Source organism: Desmodus rotundus, chromosome 5, assembly GCF_022682495.2.
Source record: "Desmodus rotundus isolate HL8 chromosome 5, HLdesRot8A.1, whole genome shotgun sequence".
In the NCBI taxonomy this organism is placed as follows: Eukaryota; Metazoa; Chordata; class Mammalia; order Chiroptera; family Phyllostomidae; genus Desmodus; species Desmodus rotundus.
The window spans coordinates 39,074,059-39,097,392 of NC_071391.1; the positions used below are offsets into that span (position 1 = coordinate 39,074,059).

The 23,334-nt window shown below is 41.8% G+C and overlaps 1 protein-coding gene across 1 annotated transcript; it reads left to right on the forward strand.

Annotated features, from left to right (window-relative positions):
* The first annotated feature begins 1,591 nt into the window (after positions 1-1,591).
* On the forward strand, positions 1,592-18,142 carry LYVE1 (lymphatic vessel endothelial hyaluronan receptor 1). Its single transcript, XM_024559053.4, has 6 exons — positions 1,592-1,849; positions 5,558-5,726; positions 5,836-5,975; positions 15,210-15,506; positions 16,126-16,204; positions 16,732-18,142. Exons 1-6 carry the CDS (start codon positions 1,765-1,767, stop codon positions 16,916-16,918), a joined length of 957 nt encoding a protein of 318 aa, XP_024414821.1. The 5' UTR covers positions 1,592-1,764; the 3' UTR covers positions 16,919-18,142.
* The last annotated feature ends 5,192 nt before the right edge of the window (positions 18,143-23,334 follow it).

The following is a 23,334-nucleotide window of genomic DNA, read 5'->3' on the forward strand; positions in this document are numbered from 1 at the left end:
TACTTAGCTTGTAGCTCTTGGCAACAAATTCCTCAGACACCTATCTTGGGTGAGAGGCCTAGAAGCTAAGACTGAGCAATTCACACTTAACAAGAGAGGCAGCAAGTTCCCATCAGGCATTTCCAATCACAATCCAATGGTAGCTTAACTTCTCTCAATAGAGAGATCCCCAAAATAAGATTGTGTCCTCTTCCAGAAACTCATTATTAGGTACCAGAACAGTCAGACAGGCTCCCATTACCTACGAACTTTCGTTCTCAGATATGTTTCTGAAACTTGGGTTGACCTCATTTCTCATAAACTATTTCTCCTATCCAAAGCTTTGTTTTCTATGATTTATTTTCCCCCTTCAGATCTTGTTTCCTTCTTTCTTTTTGTCATACTTGAGCAAATGCTTGAAGCCTAGCTCCTTTTCAAGCATGATGCTAGGGCTTTAAGGATAGTGATGAAGAGGATGTGATACCTGCTTTCCTGTCTACCTAGTTCTATAGTGATAGTCACATATGTTTCTGAGGTACCCATAGCCTGAGGCTTATGCTCACCTGAATAATGAGATCTGAAGGTATTAAAATTTTTAGGTATTGGAGATATTTAAGGGTTAGCCCGTAGTCTCTTAGAAGTTTCCTTGTGCTTGTGCAGATTCTTCTTTTGTTGTTGGTATTTTCTGTATAGATGCCGAACTTAGGGATACTGTTTATATAGAAATGAACTAGTTATCCATAGACTAATTCTCATAAGTGACATTCATTTTGGAGAAAACTCATAAACCTTTGCTCAAGGCATTACTCTCGAGCCAGCATTCCATAATTACTACGGAAGACCAACCACTGAAAATGCAGTTGGGAAAAGAGAGAGTGCACTCTGCTCGTACACCGTACAGGTAAAGCCCACATTTGTCAAATGAGAAAGGGGAAGTGTAAGTTGAATTTTGGTCTCCCAGAGAAGTTATTTGGTCTATAAGAGAAGTTATTAAAGAAAGAGTTATTATAAAGGGCCCCTGTAGGAATTCCTGTTGAGGGGTCAAAAACCCTTTCCTGTAAAGTGTAAAATGACTAATTTTGTGAATTGCCCCCCCCACACTTGTATTTTTTAAATATGAATTTTTTGTGTGTTGGTTTCTTTGAAGAAGGAATCGCCCGTAGTGGTGTAGAAATTTTAAATGTATAAAAGAAGCCCAAAGGGAGGGATGAAGAACCTGTCCTTGGTATGTAAATGGGCATTTGCTTTCTTGAGCCTTAGCATCGTTCCCCCACAGATCACAAGAATATACAGCTGGAAAAAAACCCTCATGGATTGTGAGAGGAAAAGCATAAGCCATGCTTAATCTCCTTTAGAGACAAGACATTCCTAGGAGCATGTAAATGAATGGGCTCCACAGGCAATGACAATGAACGTGTGAGAACTGAGCTGGTGGGGGTGGTGGGCAGTGGCAGGGAACATGGAAATCAGTAAAACCTTCAGCAGTCCACATTGTGCTATCTGCCTTCCTCATTTCATGTTTTCTGAGTCAGCATTAGCTAAATTTTCCAGAAAGCTATCCACAAAGTGCAGCCTGGGCATTCAAGGGACGTCACTCATTTCCCCCAGTGACCTTGACAAGTCAGAAGCTTGAAAGCAGGGAAATCCGGATGTCTCAGTTATGAAGTGGAGCAGTGGGGGCCCCAACGTATTTCCAGAAGTCTCCATCCAGACTGGCGATTGTATGCTTGTGTTATTGCCTGTGGCTGTCTGAAGTGCTTCTCTGGCTCTGAAGGGGTTGGCACAATGACCAAGTGCTTCAGCCCGGTGCTGCTTCTTGCCTCCATCTGGACCACAAGGCTCTTGGTCCAAGGCTCTCTCCAGGTACAAGGTAGGTTTCTCAGCAGAACGCCAGCCTGAGGCAAGGCAAAATCTTACAACCTGTCCTAAGCCTACTAAGTTCTTGACTGTGGATAGCTGGGAGTGGGGGTGACCCTCAATGTCCACAGAAGATCTAATCGGTAGTATTGGTCTGCCAGAAATGTTTTCACCATATCGTCAACTTCACCAAAATGATTCATGTTTACCTTTATGTTACCTTGGCTTTCATTTTTGGTTATGAACTCTTTTTAATGATATTTTGAAAGAAAACATTGAGGAGAGATCATTTGTTTTTTAAAATGTTTCACTAAAGAAGAAATTATGATTGTATAACTTTTAAAGCAATCACTAAGCCTGGGGAAAACAACTAGCTTTCACAGAATATTGGCCTGTTTTAAATTTTTGGAAGTGCCAATACAATTATTTTAATTTCACTCTTATTATGCTATCATGGGATGCATATGTTTTTACTGTGCAGTAAGTAGCAAATAAACTGAAAAATGTGAAATATAGGTTTAAAAATTAGCCATCAGCTCTCTACCAAAGGAGTGACTTGAAATGATTTCTGGGCTTTGAGATACCTACATGATAACCTCATTCTGCATTGTAGGCAAAAAATCGTAACCACATCACTCATTTCAGCTCTGGGCAAATGAAACTTTGAGTCCATTAGAAGAAAATTGTGTGTTCCGATGCTGGAAAACGCCCTGAGATATAGAATGTCAGGAACTGACACCCAGAGTTGATTCATATATTATTACATTTAAATTTATAAGGAAAGCTAGAGTTATATAATTGATATTGAAAAATACAATTACTAGAACTGTTACTGTCGAATGCATTTGGTTCTCTTTGAAATCCCCGAGAAGACTTTTCCCCCAAATGTTACCATTACTCAATTGTCTTTGACAATGACTCTATCACACTCTTCGGACCATCCTCAATAATGGCGAAGTTTTCTTAAGGAAATTAAACTTTTGGAAACAACTGAAAGTTATTTAGAACCATGATTGAGGGAAAGGTGGCTGATGAAGATGAGCGGATGCGAATGGGAGCTGGTCTTCTTGAGAGCCTATTATGTAGAGACACAGAGTTAAGGGCATGTATATGTGTGTGTGTGTATTTAAAATATATTAATACATAGAATATATTAAAAAGGCATTGCAACCACAAACAACTTATTGCAGCTCTGGGAAAATAAAAATCTGAGCACTTGAAAAGGAAACTTGTGTTCCTATACTTGCGAACAATACCTCAAGAAGACATTTTATAGATAAAGAAACAGGTTCTTCATCTATAAGATGACTGAGCAACTTGCCTGTGCTGTACAGCAAGGGTGTCAAACTCAATTTCACCGGGGGCCACATCAGCCTCCGGGTTGCCTTCAAAGGGCGAATGTAATTTCAACTCCTTAACAGTTAAGGGGTAGTTACATTTATGCTGTCCTAAAATTATTTCAGCCCTTTGAAAGCAACCACGAGGCTGATGTGGCCCCCGGTGAAAATGAGTTTGACACCCCTGCTGTACAGGCAGTAAATAATAAAGCTGGGGTTTGAATTCAGCTCGGGCTAGTGGCTGGGCATATACTATTTCTACTATCTGTTGCTTCCTGAGAATGCTTAACAGATTACTGGTGTACCCCTCAGATACCAGCTACCTATTTTTGTCCCTAACTAAAATAAAAAATACTTAACCGTGACTAATATTTATTAACGGCCTACTATAGACTCAGCCTCTGCTGGGTACTAGTTATCTAATTCAATTCTGACAAAAATTCCATGAAGAAGATATGGCATCCCAATTTTACAGATGAGAATGCCAACTTACCCAAGGTCCCACGACCAACTAATACTACAAGAAATATTCAAAGCTAAGTCTGTTGCCCAGAATAGATCTGCCATTACTACTACTAATATTATTTAGAGTAAAAATGAGATATGATGAGAGAGTATCAGGACCACTTTAGAGTATAATTAATAAATCTGCAAGTATCCCTCCCCCCAAAAGAAATAGCCCTAAGAGGCTCGAGCAATAACAAGTTCATAGGCTAAATAAACCAAATTCCAGGACAAATGGTGTGTTCCAAGAGTTCAGCTCTAGTTGTGTGCGTGTGTGTCCATCTTTCCCCCATACCACAGTGGGAAGCAGAATAGTGTGCTGGTTAGGAACTGGGGTTTTAGAGTCAGTCATAACTGGGTTAGTGCCCCCAGTCTGCCACTAGTCGCTCTAGATCCTTGGGCTTGGGAAAGTTACTAATCTCCCTGAGCCTCAATTTTCTGTTTAAAAAAAACAGTGTTTGGCACAGGGTAGCATTAATAGTTTATAGAAGTTGGCATTAATATTGATATAGTTCTCATATAAGAAGCTGTTTGGTCACAAATACTCCCGTTGGTGTTGGCTCTCAGGTCTCTCTCTCGGTGAGAGTAGGGTGGGAAGCAAATAAGGCCACCCACAAATACTGTACATAATACATGTTCTTCTTCCTGCAGCCCCTGACCCAGATCACAGCAAGGTAACATGGAGGATTTAGAAATGCTCCTTCCATGTTTTCCAGACGAAACTTCCTCCAAATATTAACCTAGAAAGTAGTCGAAGCATTTGACTGGGCAGCCAATGCACAGATCTGTGTACAAACAATTACTTGGAAGATTGAAACACCCTTTTATGGACTTTTGTGGATGAAACCCAATAGGAATAATGTACCCGAATGCATTGCAACTGATGATTTCATATAGGTCTGTAAATCTCAGAACTCTGAAGAGAGGGATTAAAAGAACTCTCAGATTCATCAGATTTTGAGTAAAACATTATTCACGTCTTAACAGTTCAAGTGCCTCCACTTCTTCAGGAAGACTATTTGAGCACTAAAGGCAAAATGCCTTAAAGATAACATAATGATAATGTTCTTTATGATTTATTGAGCACCTACTGTGTAGCAGGCAATATGCTAAGCATTTTTATTTGAATTAACTCATTTAACTCTCACCACCCTATACAATAGATATTGTTACTTTCTCAATTTTGTAAGGGACCTGAGGCTAAGAGATAAAATAACTAGGCCTAAGGTCACAGAGCCAGCAAGCGACATACACAGGCTAGATTCAAATCCAGGTCTGACTCCAAAACTCTACCTCATTTAGCTTCTCTGTCAGGCAAGGTTTACTGTCCAGCTCCTCCAGGAACTTCTGAGTAAGTCTGCCCCCCAATGGTCAGAGAAGATCTGGGCCTGAAAAAGCTCAGGTTATACCAAGTACAACATTTTTCAACCCATCTCTGAAATAGGGTTATCTCCAATCCACGTTAGTTTGGAGTGTTGCTATTTTTTTAGCAAGAGACCCGAATTCTATGTTTCCCAAAGTCTCAGACCATTCATTTTATAGACTCCAAAAAGGTTTGCAGCAGCAGAATCACCTAGACTCCACCCCAGGAACTGGTAGCTGAAGCTTCCATGTAACGAACAAGGCTCCTCAATGCAGGGCGGCAGAGTAGACTTGGATCTGATGGGAGGTGTAGCTTGGATCAGACCGAGCACCCACCTAACCCAGCATTTTGTCCTTGTGCGAAATGTCTGGCCTGTGTCCTGTTATTTCTAAACTTTAACCCCAGCCACAGTGACCTCACTGCTGCATCAAGACAACGATGCTGTGCCAGGAAGAGGAGCCTAAGGGCTCTGGACAAGCACAGCAGCAAACTGAGGGTTTGTGTGGTTCCTTTGCAGAGCTTTCCGCAATGCCATGCAGAATTATGGGGGTCACTGTTGTGGAAAAAAAGACAGCCCGGCAGCTGAACTTCACAGAAGCCCAGGAGGCCTGTAGGCTGATGGGACTAACTTTAGCCAGCAAAGACCAGGTTGAAGCAGCGTGGAAGTCTAGCTTTGAGACTTGCAGGTGAGAAACAGCTGGATTCACAAACAGGGCTGGAGTTCTTTGGGCTCTGTGTTCTTGTTCAGCCATAGAGATAAATGTAATCGTTCAACAAATATGTATTCTGTTTCAGCTATGGATGGGTTGCAGATCAGTTCTTAGTCATCTCTCGGATTCTCCCAAACCCCAAGTGTGGAAAGAATGGAGTGGGTGTCCTGGTTTGGAGAAAGACTCTCAAAGAAAATTTTAGGGCCTATTGTCACAACTCATCTGGTAAGTCAGATCTCCAGACGTTCCATATGATGTGTTTTCTTGGGGTTTCGCTAGCTCTACAGCGTATCTGAGAAGGGTGACCCTGAGCAGCAGCAATCGTAGCAATGGTGTTTAACCCTCCCAAGACTGCCTTTGTGACGAGACTAGATGCGGCAGTGTGCTCCTTGGAGGAAAAAGTTAGGGAAAACGTAACTGACAGGCAACATCAGGGGAACGGCATCCCAGAAGGCTCCGTTACCTCCCCCACTCCATCCTATAAAATAAACAGGAAGAGAAGGAAATATCTATTATGGACAAAGTAATGTACTGTTATCTCACTGAACCTTGACAATCTCCCTATGAGATATGTTTGATCATCCTCATTTTGCAGAAAAAAAACAGCTCAGAGGATATGAGTACAGTTGTCTGAGATCTCACTACTGTAAAGATTGAAATACAGATCTAACTCTAAAACCATGCTCTTTCCATTATCCTCCATTCCTTTACAGGAGAGGAAATTTGGATGCTGCACTTGACCTTTTTTTAGAAAAAGACCTAATCTCCATTTCATGGAGGAAGGAGATGAAGCTAAAAAGTAGAACTGATTTGCTCGTGGCCATGCAGTAATCCCTTAACCTTGCTTGGAGACCTTGGTTGCCTTACCCCCAGCCCTTTACCTTCCCAGAAAGGTTTAAGTACCTTCTCAGAAACCTTTTTCATTTACTAAATACAAATTGTTCTCAATTTGTCATAAGAACCTCTGCCTGATTTATTTCTCTTCATACAATACTCAAATACCTGACCTTTTTTAGGTCATCCAGCTGAGTGGCCATACACAAGGATAGATTCCAAAATCATTCTCTAAGATGCAAGAGAAAAATGGCATCAGCAATATTATGTTTTCCAAAGGCAGCATAGGGTGCAGGCAGTCCTCTGACCCAGGGGGCATTGGCATAGAAGGTAACCTGGAAAACACTTTGTCTACTTCCCTCACTTCAAGGATGAAACTATTAACCCTATAGCTCAGAATGGAGGTTTGGTTTGTCCAACGTCCTATGGTCAGCTGCAGAGTCAAGACTGGAACATAAGCCTCCTTCCAACATGTTTTTTTTTTTTTTTTTTTTACCACCATTCTCCCCTTTGCCTCTTCAGCCTGTATCACCTTTGGCTGGGGAGTTGGTGATTCACACGTCGCTTATCCCATAGCCAGCCCCTGTCTGCCAAATGGCCTGGCCTTTTACCTGCCTGGCCTTCCTGCCAGCTGTCAATGTGATGGTTTGATCACCAGCCCTCTGGACTCAACAAAAAAGAGTTAGGGAAAGAGGATTTGGATACATGAGTTTCCCCACAGTTTTATTTAACTTGTACTTTTATCCCCTAGATTTCCTGTATACTTAAAGTTAGGTCTAGAAGCTTAGTTAGATGCATGTTTGGTATTTTTAGCAAAAATACTTCATAGGTGATATCATGTACTTTGGATCACATACCAACAAAAGGCACTTAATGTCATCATGTCCCACTATTAATATGCTAATTTTGATCATTTGATTAAGATGGTGACTGCCAGACCTCTCTGATGAACTCAAAGACATGTTTTCCCCTTTCAATGTGCGATCCACGGGGTGATATTTTGGCACCATGCAAATATACTGACCCCTGACTGTCTTTCACTGATAGTTTAAGCAGCCATTGATGATCCTTGCTGGAATCAGTTATTATATAAGGGGGGGCTGTAAAAATGGTTATCTTCTTTTTATGTGTGTGTTTTATTTTGGTTTGCATTTTTCAACTAATTATATTGGGGTGACATTGGTTAACAAAAATATATATGTTTCAGCTGTACAATTCTATGAAACATCATCTGTGTATGGCATCGTGTGTTTACCAGCCAAAGTCAATCTTCTCTGTCACCATACATTTGACCCTTTACCCTTTACTGACCCCTCCAGTACCCTCCCCTCTGGTACCCACCATACTGTGTCTGTGTTTGAATTTTTGCTTGTTTTTTCTTGTTTGTTCATTTGTTGCCTTCAGTTTTATATCCCATATATGAATGAAATCATAAGGTTCTTGACTTTTCCTGACCTATTTCACTCAGCATGATATCCTCGAGATCCCTCCATGCTGTCACAGATGCAGTGTCTCGCCTTTTCTTACAGCTGAGTAGCGCTCCGTTGTCTGTCTTCATTATCCAGTCCTCTACCAAAGGACACTTCCGTTTATTCCACGTCTTGGCCATCATGAAAAATGCTGCAATGGACACAGGGGTGTTCGTATCTTTGCTAATACATGGTTTCAAATTTTTGGAGTAGATACCCAGAAGAGGGGTTGCTGGGTCACATGGTAACTGTATTCTTAATTTTTTGAGGAACCTCCATACTGTTTTTCATAGTGGCTGCACCACCAGCAGCAAATGAGGGTTCTTTTTTCTCCACCACCTCTCCCAAACTTGTTATTACCGGTCTTCTTGACAATAGCCATTCCAACAGGTGTGAGCTGGTATCTTATTATATTTTATTGATTATGCTATTACAGTTGTCCTGATTTTCCCCCCTTCCCTTCTCTCCACCCAGAACCCTCCACTACCTCAGGTGATCCCCACACCATTGCTCATGTTCACGTGTCATGCGTGTAGGTTCGTTGGCTGCTCCGTTTCCTATACTGTACATCCCCATAGCTATCCTGTAACTGCTTATTTGTGCTTCTTAACCCCATCACCTCTTCACCCTTTCCCTTATACCCACCTCTCATCTGGCTATCATCAAAAACTCTCTGTATCCATGATTCTGCCTCTGTTCAAGTTTACTTAGTTTGTTTTTTAGATTCAGTTGTTGACAGGTATGTATTTATTGGTACTTTATTGTTCACAGCTTCAATATTCTTTTCTTAAATAAGTCCCTTTAACATTTCATACACTAATGGTTTGGTGATGATGAACTCCTTTAGTTTTTTCTTCTCTGGGAAGCTCTTTATCTGCCTTTTGATTCTAAATCATAGCTTTGCTGGATAGAGCAATCTTGGCTGTAGGTCCCTGCTTTTCAAGACTTTGAATATTTCTTGCCAGTGTCTTTTAGCCTGCAAAGTTTCTTTTGAGAAATAAGCTAAGAGTCTTATGGGAACTCATTGTAGGTAATAATCTGGTTTCTCTTGCTGCTTTTAAGATTCTCTCTTCATCTTTAGCCTTTGGCATTTTAATTACAATGTGTCTTAGAGTGGGCCTCTTTGCTTGTCTTGTTTAGGATTCTCTGTGCTTCCTGGATGGGCGTGTCTATTTCCTTCACCAAATTAGGGAAGTTTTCTTTCAATATTTTTTCAAACAAATTTCCAGTTTCTTCCATTTTCTCTTCTCCTTTTGTTACCCCTATGATGCAAATGTTGGACTGCTTGAAGTTGTCCCATGGGCTGCTTGTACTATCCTCGTTTTTTTTTTTATTCTTTTTTCTTCTCATTGTCCTAATTGGTTGTTCTTTGCTTTCTTGTATTCCAAATCATTGATTTGATTCTCAGCTTCATCCACTCTACTGTTGTTTCCCTGTAAATTGTTCTTTATTTTAGTTAGTGTATCTTTCACTTCTGACTGGATCTTTTTTATGCTGTTGAGGTCCTCACTAAGTGCTTGGAGCATCCTTATAACCAGTGTTTTGAATTCTGCATCTGATAGATGGCTTATCTCCATTTCATTTAGTTCTTTTCCTGGAGTTTTGATCTGTTCTTTCATTTGGGCCATGTTTCTTTGTCTCCTCATTTTGGCAGCCCCCCTGTGTTTGTTTCTATTCATTAGGTAGAGCTGCTATGACTCCCTCTCTTGGTAGCATGGCCTAAGGTAATAGATGTCCTGTAGGGTCCAGTGGCACATCCTCTCCTATCACCCAAGGTGGGTATTGGAGGTGTGCCCTTTGTGTGAGTTGAGTACACCTTCCTCTTGTAGTTGAGCCTTGGTTGCTGTTGGCAGGTCAATGGGAGGGATTTACCCAGGCCAGACAATTGCAAGGATTGGCTATAACTGCTGACCACCAACCTCCACCCTTCATGGAGGATCAGCTGTGCAGGGGCAGGGTGGTGGTGCTCCGATGTGGTCTGTAGCTGTCCACTGGGTACGCAGGTCCTGGGGTTTCCCAGTTGGTACAAGCCAAGGGGTTTCACAGGCCAAGGTGAGCCCCCACCTGTGTTCTTTCTGGGCCACCCTGCCTGAGCTATAGAGCAATCTGAGATGGTTGGTACTTGTGCTGGGCTTAGAGATTCCCAGGTGAAGTCAAGCTGTGAATCTAGGCTGGCTGCTGCTAGTGCCGCGCCTGGGATCACTTAACAAGAGAGAAACATTGATTCATTGCCTCCCTTATGCACCCTAACTAGGCCGAACCTGCAACCTAGGCATGTGCCCTGACTGGAAATCAAACCTGCAGCCTTTCAGTTTCATGGGATGATACCCCAAACAGCTGAGCCACACTAGCTAGAGCACAATTTTTATCCTTTTTGTTGCTCAAACTGTCCCAAATTTGGCAAGTGGGAGGCCCTTTTAGTTGGCTTTTATGCATAATCTCATTAGTATTTGATCAAATTCTTATTTTCTGGCATAATAACATGTCCCAGGCTCACCTTGTACTTGATCTGCTCCAGATGTGCTATCAGCCACTTACTTCTCCGAGGAGCCCTGGTTCTTTAAAGTGGAGAATGTTCATTAGAAACCGAGATCTGGATGCAAGTTGTTCTAACCACTACTGGATTTTGCATTGCTTTCCAGTCCATTTTTGTGGACAGCTAGAAAACATATGCATATTCCCCACCTGTCCACTAAAAAGACTATCTATATACATACTGCTGGTTCACAGCCTTAGGAGCTTCCCAGGTATAATCTGAAATGTGTCCCTGTGTGCAGAGGGCAGGGGAGACTCAAGTAAGAGGCAAACCACTCCAGATTGGTAGGTGGCAGGTTTAAAAAAAAAAAAAGGAACTTATGAGTCTTGTCTTGGGTGGCCTCAAGACTGGTATGTTACTACACTGGCTGCTAGAATCTCATAAGTTTATATGGAGGCCTTAACTGGGCTCAGTCATGTATACCACCTAGATGGTCTTAACTAACACCTTGCTGTCTCAAGGCTGGGTCCTCGGGCAGCTTCTAGCACCAGGAAGTAAAGCAGAATGCACATTCCAAGGACAATAAGGGAGTGAGGAGCCTCCAATTACCCAGGCCTAACAAACCAGTCAACAGGCAGTCATGTCCTCTTGATGATTTCCTCCAACACACAACAGTACATACACACATATGCATACACACATATATGTTTTAAAATTATGGATTTTTATTGATATTATAGCCCAAATTTAACAATTCAAGTTTTCCCTTAGTTTACTTTTATTTGTATCTCTTTTTTCTTGTGTGAAACATCTTGGTTCCCAATAAATAATTTTAACATATTTTCTTGTTCTACAGTGCTTTCAAAATTACAAAATTAACATTATTAGAAATAAAAAACATACTGAGAGGAGTATAAGATTTTTTTTTTGCACTTCTTTTAGTCCTTAGAAGATACCCCTGTAAAGATGTGCTGTCATAGAATTGTGTACAGAAGTAACTTGAAAAAATTCACTACTCCGAGTGGTTCTATTATTTTATTGAAATAAATTAGGTTCACCTGCTTCTGTCTGTCACCTTTGTGAAGATCAGAGTTACCCTAACCCTCATCCTAATGCTAATTCTAAACTTACCCCATTATTCTTTGTTTTTGTAATTTCCTTTTTTACTACCATCTTGTGAGGTCTGGGGATCAGAGTGCTTTTGACACTGATTTTCAACTGTATCTTTCTTATCGCTATCTTTGTCAGCTTTGGGGATCAGACCAAAGTGCATTTAAAGCTCCGTGTGCACCGTCTGTTTCACGCTATTCCCTCTGCCACAGTGCCCGCCCTCTGCCACCTGGCTAACCCTTTCTCTTTATTCAAATCTCAGATGTCATCTTCTCTAGGAATCCTTCTTATACCCCTTGCTCCTACCTTACCTCTTGGACTCCAACCCCACTCTGTGTTTAGTACCTACCAGAGCACTTGGTACATGCTAGAGAAATTATGTTTGTAGATTGCAGAAGGAGAGCCAGGTCCTAACACTTCCAAGTGAGATACATTGTGGCCTTGAGCAGTTAGGGATCACAGGACCAAACAGCTGTTGTTCCCTCACACCATGGCATTCTTGCCTACATTTAATGAAGTGATCTTGTCTATTCTGCCCATACACTATGCTAGGCTGTATCATTTACTATCTCATTAATCCCCAGTGAAAGGACACACATGTATCCTTTCTACTTACCAGAAGTAACTGATACTAGAGTGTTCCATGCTGTAGTCACAGTTAATAAGGGAAAGAGCCAGGATTTAAATCTTAAATCATGTTACTTTCCTGTTGCACCTTCCATGGTGATAACCACACATCAGTAACATAGGCCTGGAATGGGTTCTGAGCATCCATATTTTTTTAAATCTTCCCAGATGAGTCAACCCACAACCAGAGCTGAGAATCACTTTTCCCTCAAAGGTCTTGAAGATCTAAATTCCAGGAGTCCAGACACATCTGGATTCCCCTATTTCCATGTAATTGCAATCATCTTGTTTACTTCTGGGTTGTACTCTCTTCCCTCTGTATTCCATCCTCCACACACCTCCGCTAATAATTATGTTAATCTGCTCCACAACCTTAGGTAACTTCCCATTTAAGAGTATGATGCAAACTAGAAAGCCTTCTGCACATAAAAGCCAGACGGTGAAAGACAAATACCATAATGATCTCACCTATAAGTGGAACCTAATCAACAAAACAAACAACAAAGCAAAATATCACCAGGGACATTGAAATAAAGAACAAACTGACAGTAACAAGAGAGGAGGGGGGAGAGGGATAATGGGGGAAAATAGGGGAAAAGTTGTCAAGGAACGTGTATAAAAGACACGTGGACAAAGCCAAAGGGGGTAGGATCAAGGGTGGGAGGTGGGGATGGGTGGAGCAGGAGAGTAGTAGAGGGAAAATGGAGACAACTGTACTTGAACAACAATAAAAAAAAAAAAGTGGGCATATATGAGAACTTTTATATATCATTTTGTGGACTCCAGGTGAAAATTCCTGCTTCTACAGAATAAATTCCAACTTCTTTAACGTGACAGTTATGAATCTCAATACTCTGGCTCTAAACTGTCTTCCCAACCCTATCTCTTGCTTGCAGTCTTTCATGCTGCCAATCATAGGCATACCCTACTCTCCAGCCTCACTGTGCTCCTTCTCATTTTTCTAACATAACTATACTTTCAAACTCCTGGATTCTTGGGTCATGCTTATTTCAATTGACTGGGGTACACTATTCCCCCCTCCACACTAGGTGAGTTGCTCCTCAGTTCCAGCCCTTCTATTTCCCCTCCCCACCCCACCCCAATCAAACGTGTGGTGTTCATTCAACTTCAGGCTCTTGAACTTCCAGTTCTCTTTACTTGCAATTCTTTTGTTCTAGATCTTCAATGACTGGCTACTTTTCATCATTCAGGTCTCAGCTTAAGTATCACCTCCACAAAGGGATTTTTCTCTTATCACCCTACCCAGAGTATCCGTCGCCCATTCCCTACCCTTTCCAGTTTAAGTTTTATCCTGTTCAACTTTCTTCTCAAGATTTACCATCCTTTGACATTTCTGGCTTTAGAGAAAAATTATTATCTCTATGCTTCCAATAGCATATACGCCCCTTACAAGCAGGGACTTTGTCTCGTTTGCACCGTGTCCCTAGCAACATGAACAGTGCCTGCACAGAGCTGGAGCTCAACAAATTTGTGTTGAATGAACACATTAATCCTCCCAAATGCCATTTCCTCTGTGAATCCCCAGTGATCTCCCCTCTTCTTATCAAAATTCTCTTTCCTCTAAACAGGAACCTTATCTATCTCTATATTTTCAGTTCCCAGCATAGTATATTGTACTCAGTCGTTTTTTTCTTCTGTGATATTAAAAAAGGGTTCGTTTACTGAGGGAAGAACTCAGCATTGCTCAAAACTGAGAAATGTAGCTAAAAGTTCAGGGTAGAGAAAGTCAAAGATGATGTCTATTTGAATAGAGGTCTTTTCAAAGTAAAATGAATGGCATAAAATTCTGACTGAATGTGTATGTAGTCAGACGCTTTATCAGTACTATAATATCCATGACCTTGATTTATAATTTAATTTTCAAAAATGAATGGAATGACTTTCCTTTATAGCTAACATTCCAGCTGATACTACCCACAAATAATGAAGGATTCTAAATAGATGCAAATTCATATCACAATATATTCATGGCTCTGCCGTTTACGACTTCTGTGACTTTGGGGAAGTCATTCTGTTTCTCTGAACTTCAGTTTCCTCCTATCTAAATGAAGATATGATAAAATTGTTAAGTGAAGTGCTGTGGTGACTCAGAGCAAGATGCTCAACAAATGTTAGTTTCCTCTCTACCACATTCAACAGACTGAAAAGCAAATCACCTCTCTCCCACCCCCACCCTTGCCTCCCCCACCCTTTTTTGATGAGCGCAGAGCGATCTGGATTTGGTAGATCCTTGTCCTGAAGTGGTGTCATGTGTGTATATTTGCTCTCCCTACCCTCTCCTTCCTTTCCCTTTTCCTTCCTTCCTCCACTCATCAAACACTGAGCATGTACTATGTGTCAGGCACAGTGCACATACCACGATGACAAAGACAGGCCAGTGGGGACGAGTGTGATGTGAACTAGTGGCAAGGGAAATCCAAGGAGGCACAAGAACATACACCCAGGAACCCAGTCTAGTTGCCAAGTCTGCCTAAGAAAGAGATGCTTGATCTGGGACCTGAAGGGTAAATAAGAACTAAATAAAGAGGGGGGTGAAGAGAACTACAGGTGAAGAAAGCATCAAGGTCAAAGGCTGTGAGAGATGTGAGAGAAAGCATATCAAAGAACTGAAGGAATTTCCGTATGGTGGGAGGAAGGAGAGAAAGACTGATCGGATGAGGCTGTCATGCCAGCTGGCCCAAATCATAGAGGGCCTTATAAGGCATGCAGTAGTGGCAGTCGCCAAGAGATTCTAAGGAAAGAAGTATGTGGTTAGATTTACGTTTTTGTAAAACTATTCCAGCTACACTATAAGGGGGACTAGAAGGAAGTAAGATGATCATTTCTCGGCCTTTTGGCTAAGATCAAGTGTAGGAAGTAAGACTAGAGGCAGAAAGATCAATTAGGAGGCTACCGGTCACTTTGTTTTTCCCTTCCCAACAGATATTTGGATTAACTCATGCTCTCCAGAAATTATCACCACCAACGATCCCATATTCAACACCGGAAGTGCAACATACACCACAGAAATGGATGGCAGTGACAGTGTATACCCAACCTTATCTACTGGTGTCCCTTACTCCACTGAACCTCCTCCCGTTCTGGCTTCCACTTCTCCACGAAAAAGGAAATTAATTTGCATAACAGAAGTTTTTATGGAAACTACCACCACATCTATAGAAACTGAATCACATGGTGAATATACAAGAAGATTCAAAAATGAAGGTGTTGGGTTTGGAGGTAAAGCTTTCCATGTCTGTGTGTTGTGTGTGTGTGTGTGTATGTAACAGACAATACATAGAAATTAGACTGTCTCCAGATTGGGCACTCAGGACCAGCCAAACACAAGTAAAAGGTTAATGCAAACTCAACTTTCATAGTCATAGAACTTGAGAGTTCTAAAAAAAAAAAAAAACCCTTAGAGATTAAACTAAAAATCACGAGTGTCAAAGACTTTTAAAATATATTACTACCTATTAATGTGTAAAAGTTCTTTTTAAAATATATACCTTAAATGCATACGATTAGGAAGTTTGCTTTCTTATTAAAAAATAAACACTTCTTTTTGGTTAATTAGCTCCAAACTTATCCTCACAAGGCCACAGAGAGGAAATGGGCTCTTTCTGTCATATTGAACTTACAGAATAGGAAGAGTATGAGAGGCAAGGCCAAGGGTTCTGTAGGCAAGAAGCAAAGAAGCAGATGTGGACCCAACATCCTAAGTGGCCTCTGCGGTCATAGAAAAGGCTTTTCTCCTTCACTATCTGTGTCTCAATCAGGGGTAAGGATTCATCATTAAAAGAGCTGTGCACAGCACCGTACAAGTGAAGGGCCAACAGGCCATATCTGTTTCCTCCAGGTGTTCCCACGGCTCTGCTAGTGCTTGCGCTCCTGTTCTTTGCTGCTGCGGCTGGTCTCGCCATTTGCTACGTCAAAAGGTAGGGTTAGTCTTGTAATCTTTGTTATCTCCCTATCTTGTATTTTTCCAGAGTTGTTATTAGCATTTTTCTGGTCAAAATGGGGATGGCAGTCCTCTTATGTTGTAAATTTCCTCCTTCATCTCAGCTCTTCTCCCTACCATCCAGCGTTCCTGACTATTTCAGCACATGCATCATCATCCAGGCTTATATAATAGGTTAATGGCTGTCCCTTTGAAAATCAAGAAATAAAAAGACTGACATCTTGAGGAAAATATATATGCTTTATTTGATTTTCAATTCTTTGCTTTGGGTGGGAGGGTTGTGAGGTCAGCCTAAAGTTTGGCCTCTGTGTTTACTATCCCGTCTAAATGAATCCATTAGATTGGGGATGTATTCACGTGTTTGAGTGCGCATGTGTTAGCATCTCTCTCAAATAAAGGCACCCAGTGTGCTGTGCCAACACGGATGTCACAGACAAAGCATTACTTAGTGTTGTATGTGTCACATAGGAGCTTCTCACTTTGATTTTATGTTTATGCCTACAGGTATGTAAAGGCCTTCCCTTTTACAAACAAGAATCAGCAGAAGGAAATGATTGAAACCAAACTAGTAAAGGAGGAGAGGGCAGATGACAGCAACCCCAATGAAGAATCAAATAAAACTGATAAAAAGCCAGAAGAGCCCAAGAGTCCTCCCAAAACTACAGTGCGATGCCTAGAAGCTGAAGTTTAGAGGAGAAAAAAATGAGAGATCACACCTGAGACTGATTTCTTTCCTGATACACATCCTGGCCCCAGATGGGGAAACTAAGAGAGCCAAAGAACCGAACAAGAAAGTCCAGCCTTGCTTCCTTCCTGGAATGGGCTCAGGGGCACCTTTGGACTATGTAGGTAACCACAGCGAATTCCCTTATTACTGCAAGCCTTGCTGGGTCCTATCCTTCTGCCTCCAAAGCTTCCCACAGCTTTTCTAGCCTCATTTTGTCTGAATAATATCCCAGTGGGAGAAAGGAGCTTTTCAAAGCACAAGGATCTAAAACAGCTAACCAGAGCACATTTGAAAAGAGGCCTCTGTGCTGGCTGAGAATAGGTGAGTCGAGAGCCAAGAAGCCACCGAAACCAAGGTTTTCTCTATTGACTCCAGAGCCCAGATCCCTTCTTCAGTTCTGAAAAGGAAACATTTATACCACCTGGCATGTTCCTCTGAGCCAGGCAAGGGCAAAAGGAAGGAAAACTTTAGCAACTGAAGGCCATAGAGATTCCTGTGACTTGAGACCTGATCTCTGTAAAGCCAAAACGAAGATAAAGAATGAGGTCGAGGAAATGACAGCATATTGTCAGCAGGGACTATGACCACAGACAGGGTCAAAATAGTCATCGCTGAGGAACTGGAGTTGGAGTCACTTTTTAGAACATACACACATTTTCTGTTCTCTCTCTCCTGCTGCTCCTGTTTTCTCTAAATATATATATTATATACATGTATATATTTACAAGAAACCAAAAAATATTTCTTACAAATTTCTATTTCTATCTCAGTTAATTATCACTGAGGTAAAGCACTGTGTTAAAAAGCAATGAAATTTAACAAACATTTGCTGAATACCTACTGCATATCAGGCACTGTACAAGGTATGACCCTCTGCAATTGAATAGAATTCATCAAAAGATTGCATATAGTACAATGTTGTCTGAAGCTGATTGTTTTGTTTTGATATCCCTAGCTTACCCACCTTTAAAACTACTTTTTTCTGAGACTAATTAATTAATTTTCTCCAATATGGCAACCATTATAACATTAATTTATTATTAACATAGCTAAAAAGTACATTATTACCTTTATACACATTTTCAATGTCATTAACAAATGTATCACCAGCCCTCCTTTTTCCAGCAAGAAGAACCTGAGAGGTGCAGAAATATTTGTAAATATTTGTGCCAAAAATAAAAGCATTTAGAAAACTTCTTTGCTCTCTTATTTACCTGGATGTATTATACCTTTCAAGCAAAATAAAAGTAATCTGTTGTGTGCAAAAGTAAGAGACAACTATGGTTGTTGAGCTACAAACAAGTGTAAACCCATTGGTATATGCATCACCATGTGGGACTGTTCTTGCTTTATGGTCTTAATTTTAAGTTGATTAAGTATACACACACACACACACACACAATCCTCTTCTTAGGATTCGGGTCCTACACTCCAATTCGTTTCAGAGTCCACAGAAAGCGGGAGATTCAGGGTAGCTCATTTGCCTTGTTTCTCCAGCTTCCTGTCTTCTCCTCTCTAGTCTTTCCTCCTTAGACTGCTAATAATTCCTTCCCCTCGAAAGTGCTGCCCCCCCCCCCCCAGCTCCATAATCCTTTTATCTCAGAGGCCATAACTGGCTCGCACAGTCTTTTTTGGCTGGCCCACAAAGTATTATCTTAAATTTTGGTTTAATTGCCAAGAATTAAAAATGAAGAGCGTTCACATATGTATACTTTGAGATACGCTTGAAAAAATGGGACGATCTGGAGAGAGCGCACCATATTCCCTCACAGCAATAATTGTCTGATACGGAGCAGTGGCTGTCCTCCTTAGCGGGCTGTGCTCTCCCCATTCCCGCACCCTCATGCTGAAATAAAGGGGCCATCTCCTATGGACCTGGTGACACGTTTGCCTTCTGTTGCCCCCACACCCAGCCCATTTCGTTCATTTATAACTGGCCTGGCCTTGAAGTCTGAATTTGAAACTCTGATTTGTCAGTCCTTAAGCTTTTTAGGCCTCATCTGTTTCTCAGGAAATGACAAAGAAAAAGAGGAAAAAATCTAAGTTAGTGGTCTTCCTGTTGCATGTGCTGACAAATAATCAGATCTCCCATACTAGAGACATCTTATGGGCAATCCCTACATATTAGGATACTGTAACTTCTGTTAATTTGGACAGGTATATGCCCTACCCAGGAGGTAGGGGGAAGGAGAACAATCCCTGAGACCCCACCCCACCTAATTTACAGGCCCACCTAAGTTGTTTCCAGTGGCTTTTACATATGGACAGCCTGTCTTGACTCCAGCTTCAGACTTTCCTAAAATCTCTAAAACAAGCAGCATCTGTCGTACCCCGTACCTCTTGCTAAGTGGACTCAGGCCTGTCACTAGCAGCAGCCAGCCTTGGCTTTCAACTTGGCCTATCCTGGGTACCTCCAAGCCCAGCACAAGTAGCAGGCATCTGAAGATTGCTTCATAGCTCATGCTGGGTGGCCCTGGACAGGACACAGATGGCAGCTGACCTTGGCCTGAACTTCCCAAGAGGCCCCAGAGCCACCTCCACAAATGACACACTCAAGGGGTGAACTCAGTGGGCACCAGAGCCCTGCTGAAGTAAGTCCCTATCCTTGGGGTCAGCCACTGTACAACTGATTGTCCACAGCTGTGGAAGCCAGCTTTTGCGCTGATCAGCCTGGGGGTAAGCCCTCCCATTGTCATGCCAACAGCGATCCAGGCCTAACTACAACAGAAGGGTGTACACAGCCCATAGGTGAGGCGCAGCTGGACTGCCCAGCTTGGGGCTAGGTGTTGAGAGAGACTTGGGGGATATGTGGAAGAAGATGCCCCAGAGCGATTATGGGCTGTAATAAAAATAGGGTTGAAAAGGACATTTTTAGAAATTTTGCTGTGGCATATGTATTTAAATCTCTTTCATAGTTTTTTGAGAAATGCAGAAAAATAGATTATTTTGAGGTTAATCAGACTTCAGATGGTTGCTTTGCTGTGTTTCTTTCACTTCAGCACCACGCCAAGCCTGAACCACAGAGATCTAAGCATAAAAACAAATAAAGAATTATTAGACTTAGTTCTGGCCACGATGGAGGTGTAGGTAGAAACCCTTCACTTCCTCGCACAACCAAAAGGAGGATAACAATCAATATAAAATCAATAAACAACCAGAAGTGCCAGAAAATCAAACTGCATGGATCTCTGACAACCAAGAATTAAAGAAAAAATCAACTGGAACAACCAGACGGGTAAGGCAGTGGGCCACGAGGGCCAGCTCAGAAAAACCACCTGAGGCGGTGGACCAGGTGGATGGGGCTGGCTGCAGGGAGGTGGCAGGATGCGCAGGAGGGGCTGACTTAAGGGGAAACTGAGACTCAGAGGTGGCTGTGGACTATGGTGGGGGTTGCCGGGGTGGGAGAAACTCCCAGTCTCACTCGGGAGTCCCGTTGAAAAGTGCACTAGAGGCAGCAGGTGAGCCGCATTGTTCCCTCTGACCCCTCCCCCACAGGCAGCGCCACAACACAGCAAGGAGAGCTGCCCTGACTGGGTGAATACCTAAGGCCCCGCCCCCATACAACTTAACGGGTGCTCCGAGACAAAGAAATATGGCCCAAATGAAAGAACAGAGCAAAACCTCAGAAAGAGAACTAAGCGATGAGGAGAGAGCCAACCTATCTGATGGAGGATTTAAAGCCATGGTAATCAAAATGCTCACAGAAATGACTGAGCTTAGTCAAAAAATGAAAAAACAAATGAAAGATACCCAAAATGACATAAAGCAAAATATTCGGGGAACCAACAGTGACAGGAAGGAAACCAGGACTCAAAGCAACGATTTGGAACAAAAGAAAGAAAGAAACATCCATCCAGAAGAAAAGGAAGAAACAAGAATCCAGAAAAAGGAAGAGAGACTTAGGAACCTCTTGGATAACTTGAAACATTCCAATATCCAAATTATAAGGGTACCAGAAGGAGAAGAACAACAGCAAGAAATTGAAAACTTATTTGAAGAAATAATGAAGGAAAACTTCCCCAATCTGGTGAAGGAAATAGACTTCCAGGAAGTCCAGGAAGCCCGGAGAGTCCCAAAGAAGTTGGACCCAAAGAGGAACACACCAAGGCACATCATCATTAAGTTGCCCAAGATTAAAGATAAAGAGAAAATCCTAAAAGAAGCAAAAGAGGAGACAGTTACATACAAAGGAGTTCCCACTAGACTATCAGCTGATTTCTCAAAAGAAACCTTGCAGGCAAGAAGGGGCTGGAAAGAAGTATTTGAAGTCATGAAAGGCAAGGACCTACATCCAAGATTACTCTATTCAGCAAAGCTATCATTTAGAATGGGAGAGCAGATAAAGTGCTTCCCAGATAAGGTCAAGTTAAAGAAGTTCATCATCACCAAGCCCTTATTATATGAAATGTTAAAGGAATTTATCTAAGAAAAAGAAGATCAAAACTATGAACAGTAAAATGACAACAAACTCACAACTATCAACAAATGAACCTAAAAGAAAAGGAAAACAATGAAAACAAAAACTAAGCAAACAACTAGAACAGGAACAGAATCAGAGAAATGGACATCACACGGAGGGATTTTGGTGGGGAGAGGGAAGGGAGGAATAGGGGAGAAAAGGTACAGGGAAGAAGAAGCATAATTAGTAGGCATAAAATACATGGAGAGAGGTCAAAAATGGTATAGGAAATGGAGGACTCAAAGAACTTACATGTATAACCCATGGACATGAACTAAGGGGAGGGGGGAATGCTGGAGGGTTGGGGGGTCAGGGTGGTGGGGGGATAAAGGGAGAAAAATTAGGAAAACTGTAATAGTATAATCAAAAATAAAAATAAAAAATAATGGCAAAACAAATTTTAATAAAAGAATTATTAGACTTGATAATACAATAGGGAAATACAGTTCCTGTAGCACCGTCGTTAAAGTAAGAAAATTTAGTCCCTAGACTCGTATCATTTACAGAACATGAATTAGAGACATAGAGCTTGAATGGTGACATTAGATGGTGACAGAAATGAAATGAACTCAATTTATCTTACACATTCTCTGACCTCTGCTTGCTATTTCTCAGACCTGAGTGCACCACTTTTCATCTATACCATTCCTCCCTATTTCCAGTCTCAGCAAACTCTCTGTCACACCCACAGTCCGTACTTTTATCCTATGAAAGTGAATTTTCTTGGATATAGAACTAATTATGTCCTTCTTAGAACTTTTGAGGGCTCCCTATTTTTTCCAGAAGCAAGTCCCAACACAGCATTGTATGGGGTGGGTATGCTAGGTTGGCATTCAGCATCCATGTCATATGTGTGCCTTCCTAAATTGTAGAGAATGGAAAGCCAATACTACTTTTCCCAGACTTTGTACAGCTGGATTTGTGTAATGCAAATCAGCTTCTGCCAATTAGCGCACGCCCACGTGAATTAGAGGGCAGAGGAAGGAGAGACGAACTTCACGCTATTGCTGCAGCAAGCAGGATCCTGCAGATACGGGACTTATCTCCAGCAGTCCCAGAACCGAGCCCGGCTTCCTGGATGTGGAGAGGCAGTTCCAGTCACAGCAGTGATCGGACTTAGTTCGTAGCCCTTCCAACGATTTTGTCAGGATACCTATTCCCCGCATTAAACTTGTTCTGTTTAAAACAGTTGGAGAAGTTTCTATTTCTTCTGAGGGAAGCTTGACTGATACAAATGACACTGAACACATTTTCCAATTTGACCTCAAACCCTCATGTCAAACCTTATCACCCGTCATTCCTCCAAAAAACACTTCATGCTGTAACTACACAAAATGATTGGCCATTCCAGTTTAGTCAATACCCTCTCATCTTTGCAAATACCGTTCCTTTTGTTTCAATTAACCTTGCTTTTCTTCCTGATTATATTAGTTATCTATTGCTGCATAACAAATTACCCCAAAAAGTAATGGCTTGTAACACTTACTGTCTTGTGTTGTAGATCAGGAACTGAGGCCTCCGCTTAGGGCTCTCACAGAGCGGCAATCACAGTGCTGGCCCGGGCTGCGTCCATCTCAAGGCTCTACTGGGGAGGAATCCATTCTGCGTTCACTCATCTGGCTGCTGGCAGGATTCAATGCCTTGTTTGCTGTTCGCTGACGGTTGCCCTCAGTACTTTCCCAGGTGGAACTCCCCACTGGGAGCTCAGAAAATGTCAACTTGCTTCTCCAAAGCAAGCAAAAGAGAAGCGGTGTTGCTAGCAAGATAAAAGTCATGATCTTTTAGACCTCATCTTGGATATGACCTCCCATTACTTCTGTCATATTCTGTCCATTAGAAGCACCTCCATGTCTAGCCCACACTTAAGAGGAGGGGGTTATACAAGAGCATGAATACCAGGGGGTAGGGATCAATGGGAGCC

Bases quoted from the DNA above. Each gene is read 5' to 3' on its own strand.
- LYVE1 (XM_024559053.4), top strand. From the start codon at position 1,765: ATGACCAAGTGCTTCAGCCCGGTGCTGCTTCTTGCCTCCATCTGGACC. The intron at 5,727-5,835 runs GTGAGAAACAGC...ATTCTGTTTCAG, and splicing joins TCTAGCTTTGAGACTTGCAG to CTATGGATGGGTTGCAGATC. The intron at 16,205-16,731 runs GTAGGGTTAGTC...TTATGCCTACAG, and splicing joins GCCATTTGCTACGTCAAAAG to GTATGTAAAGGCCTTCCCTT.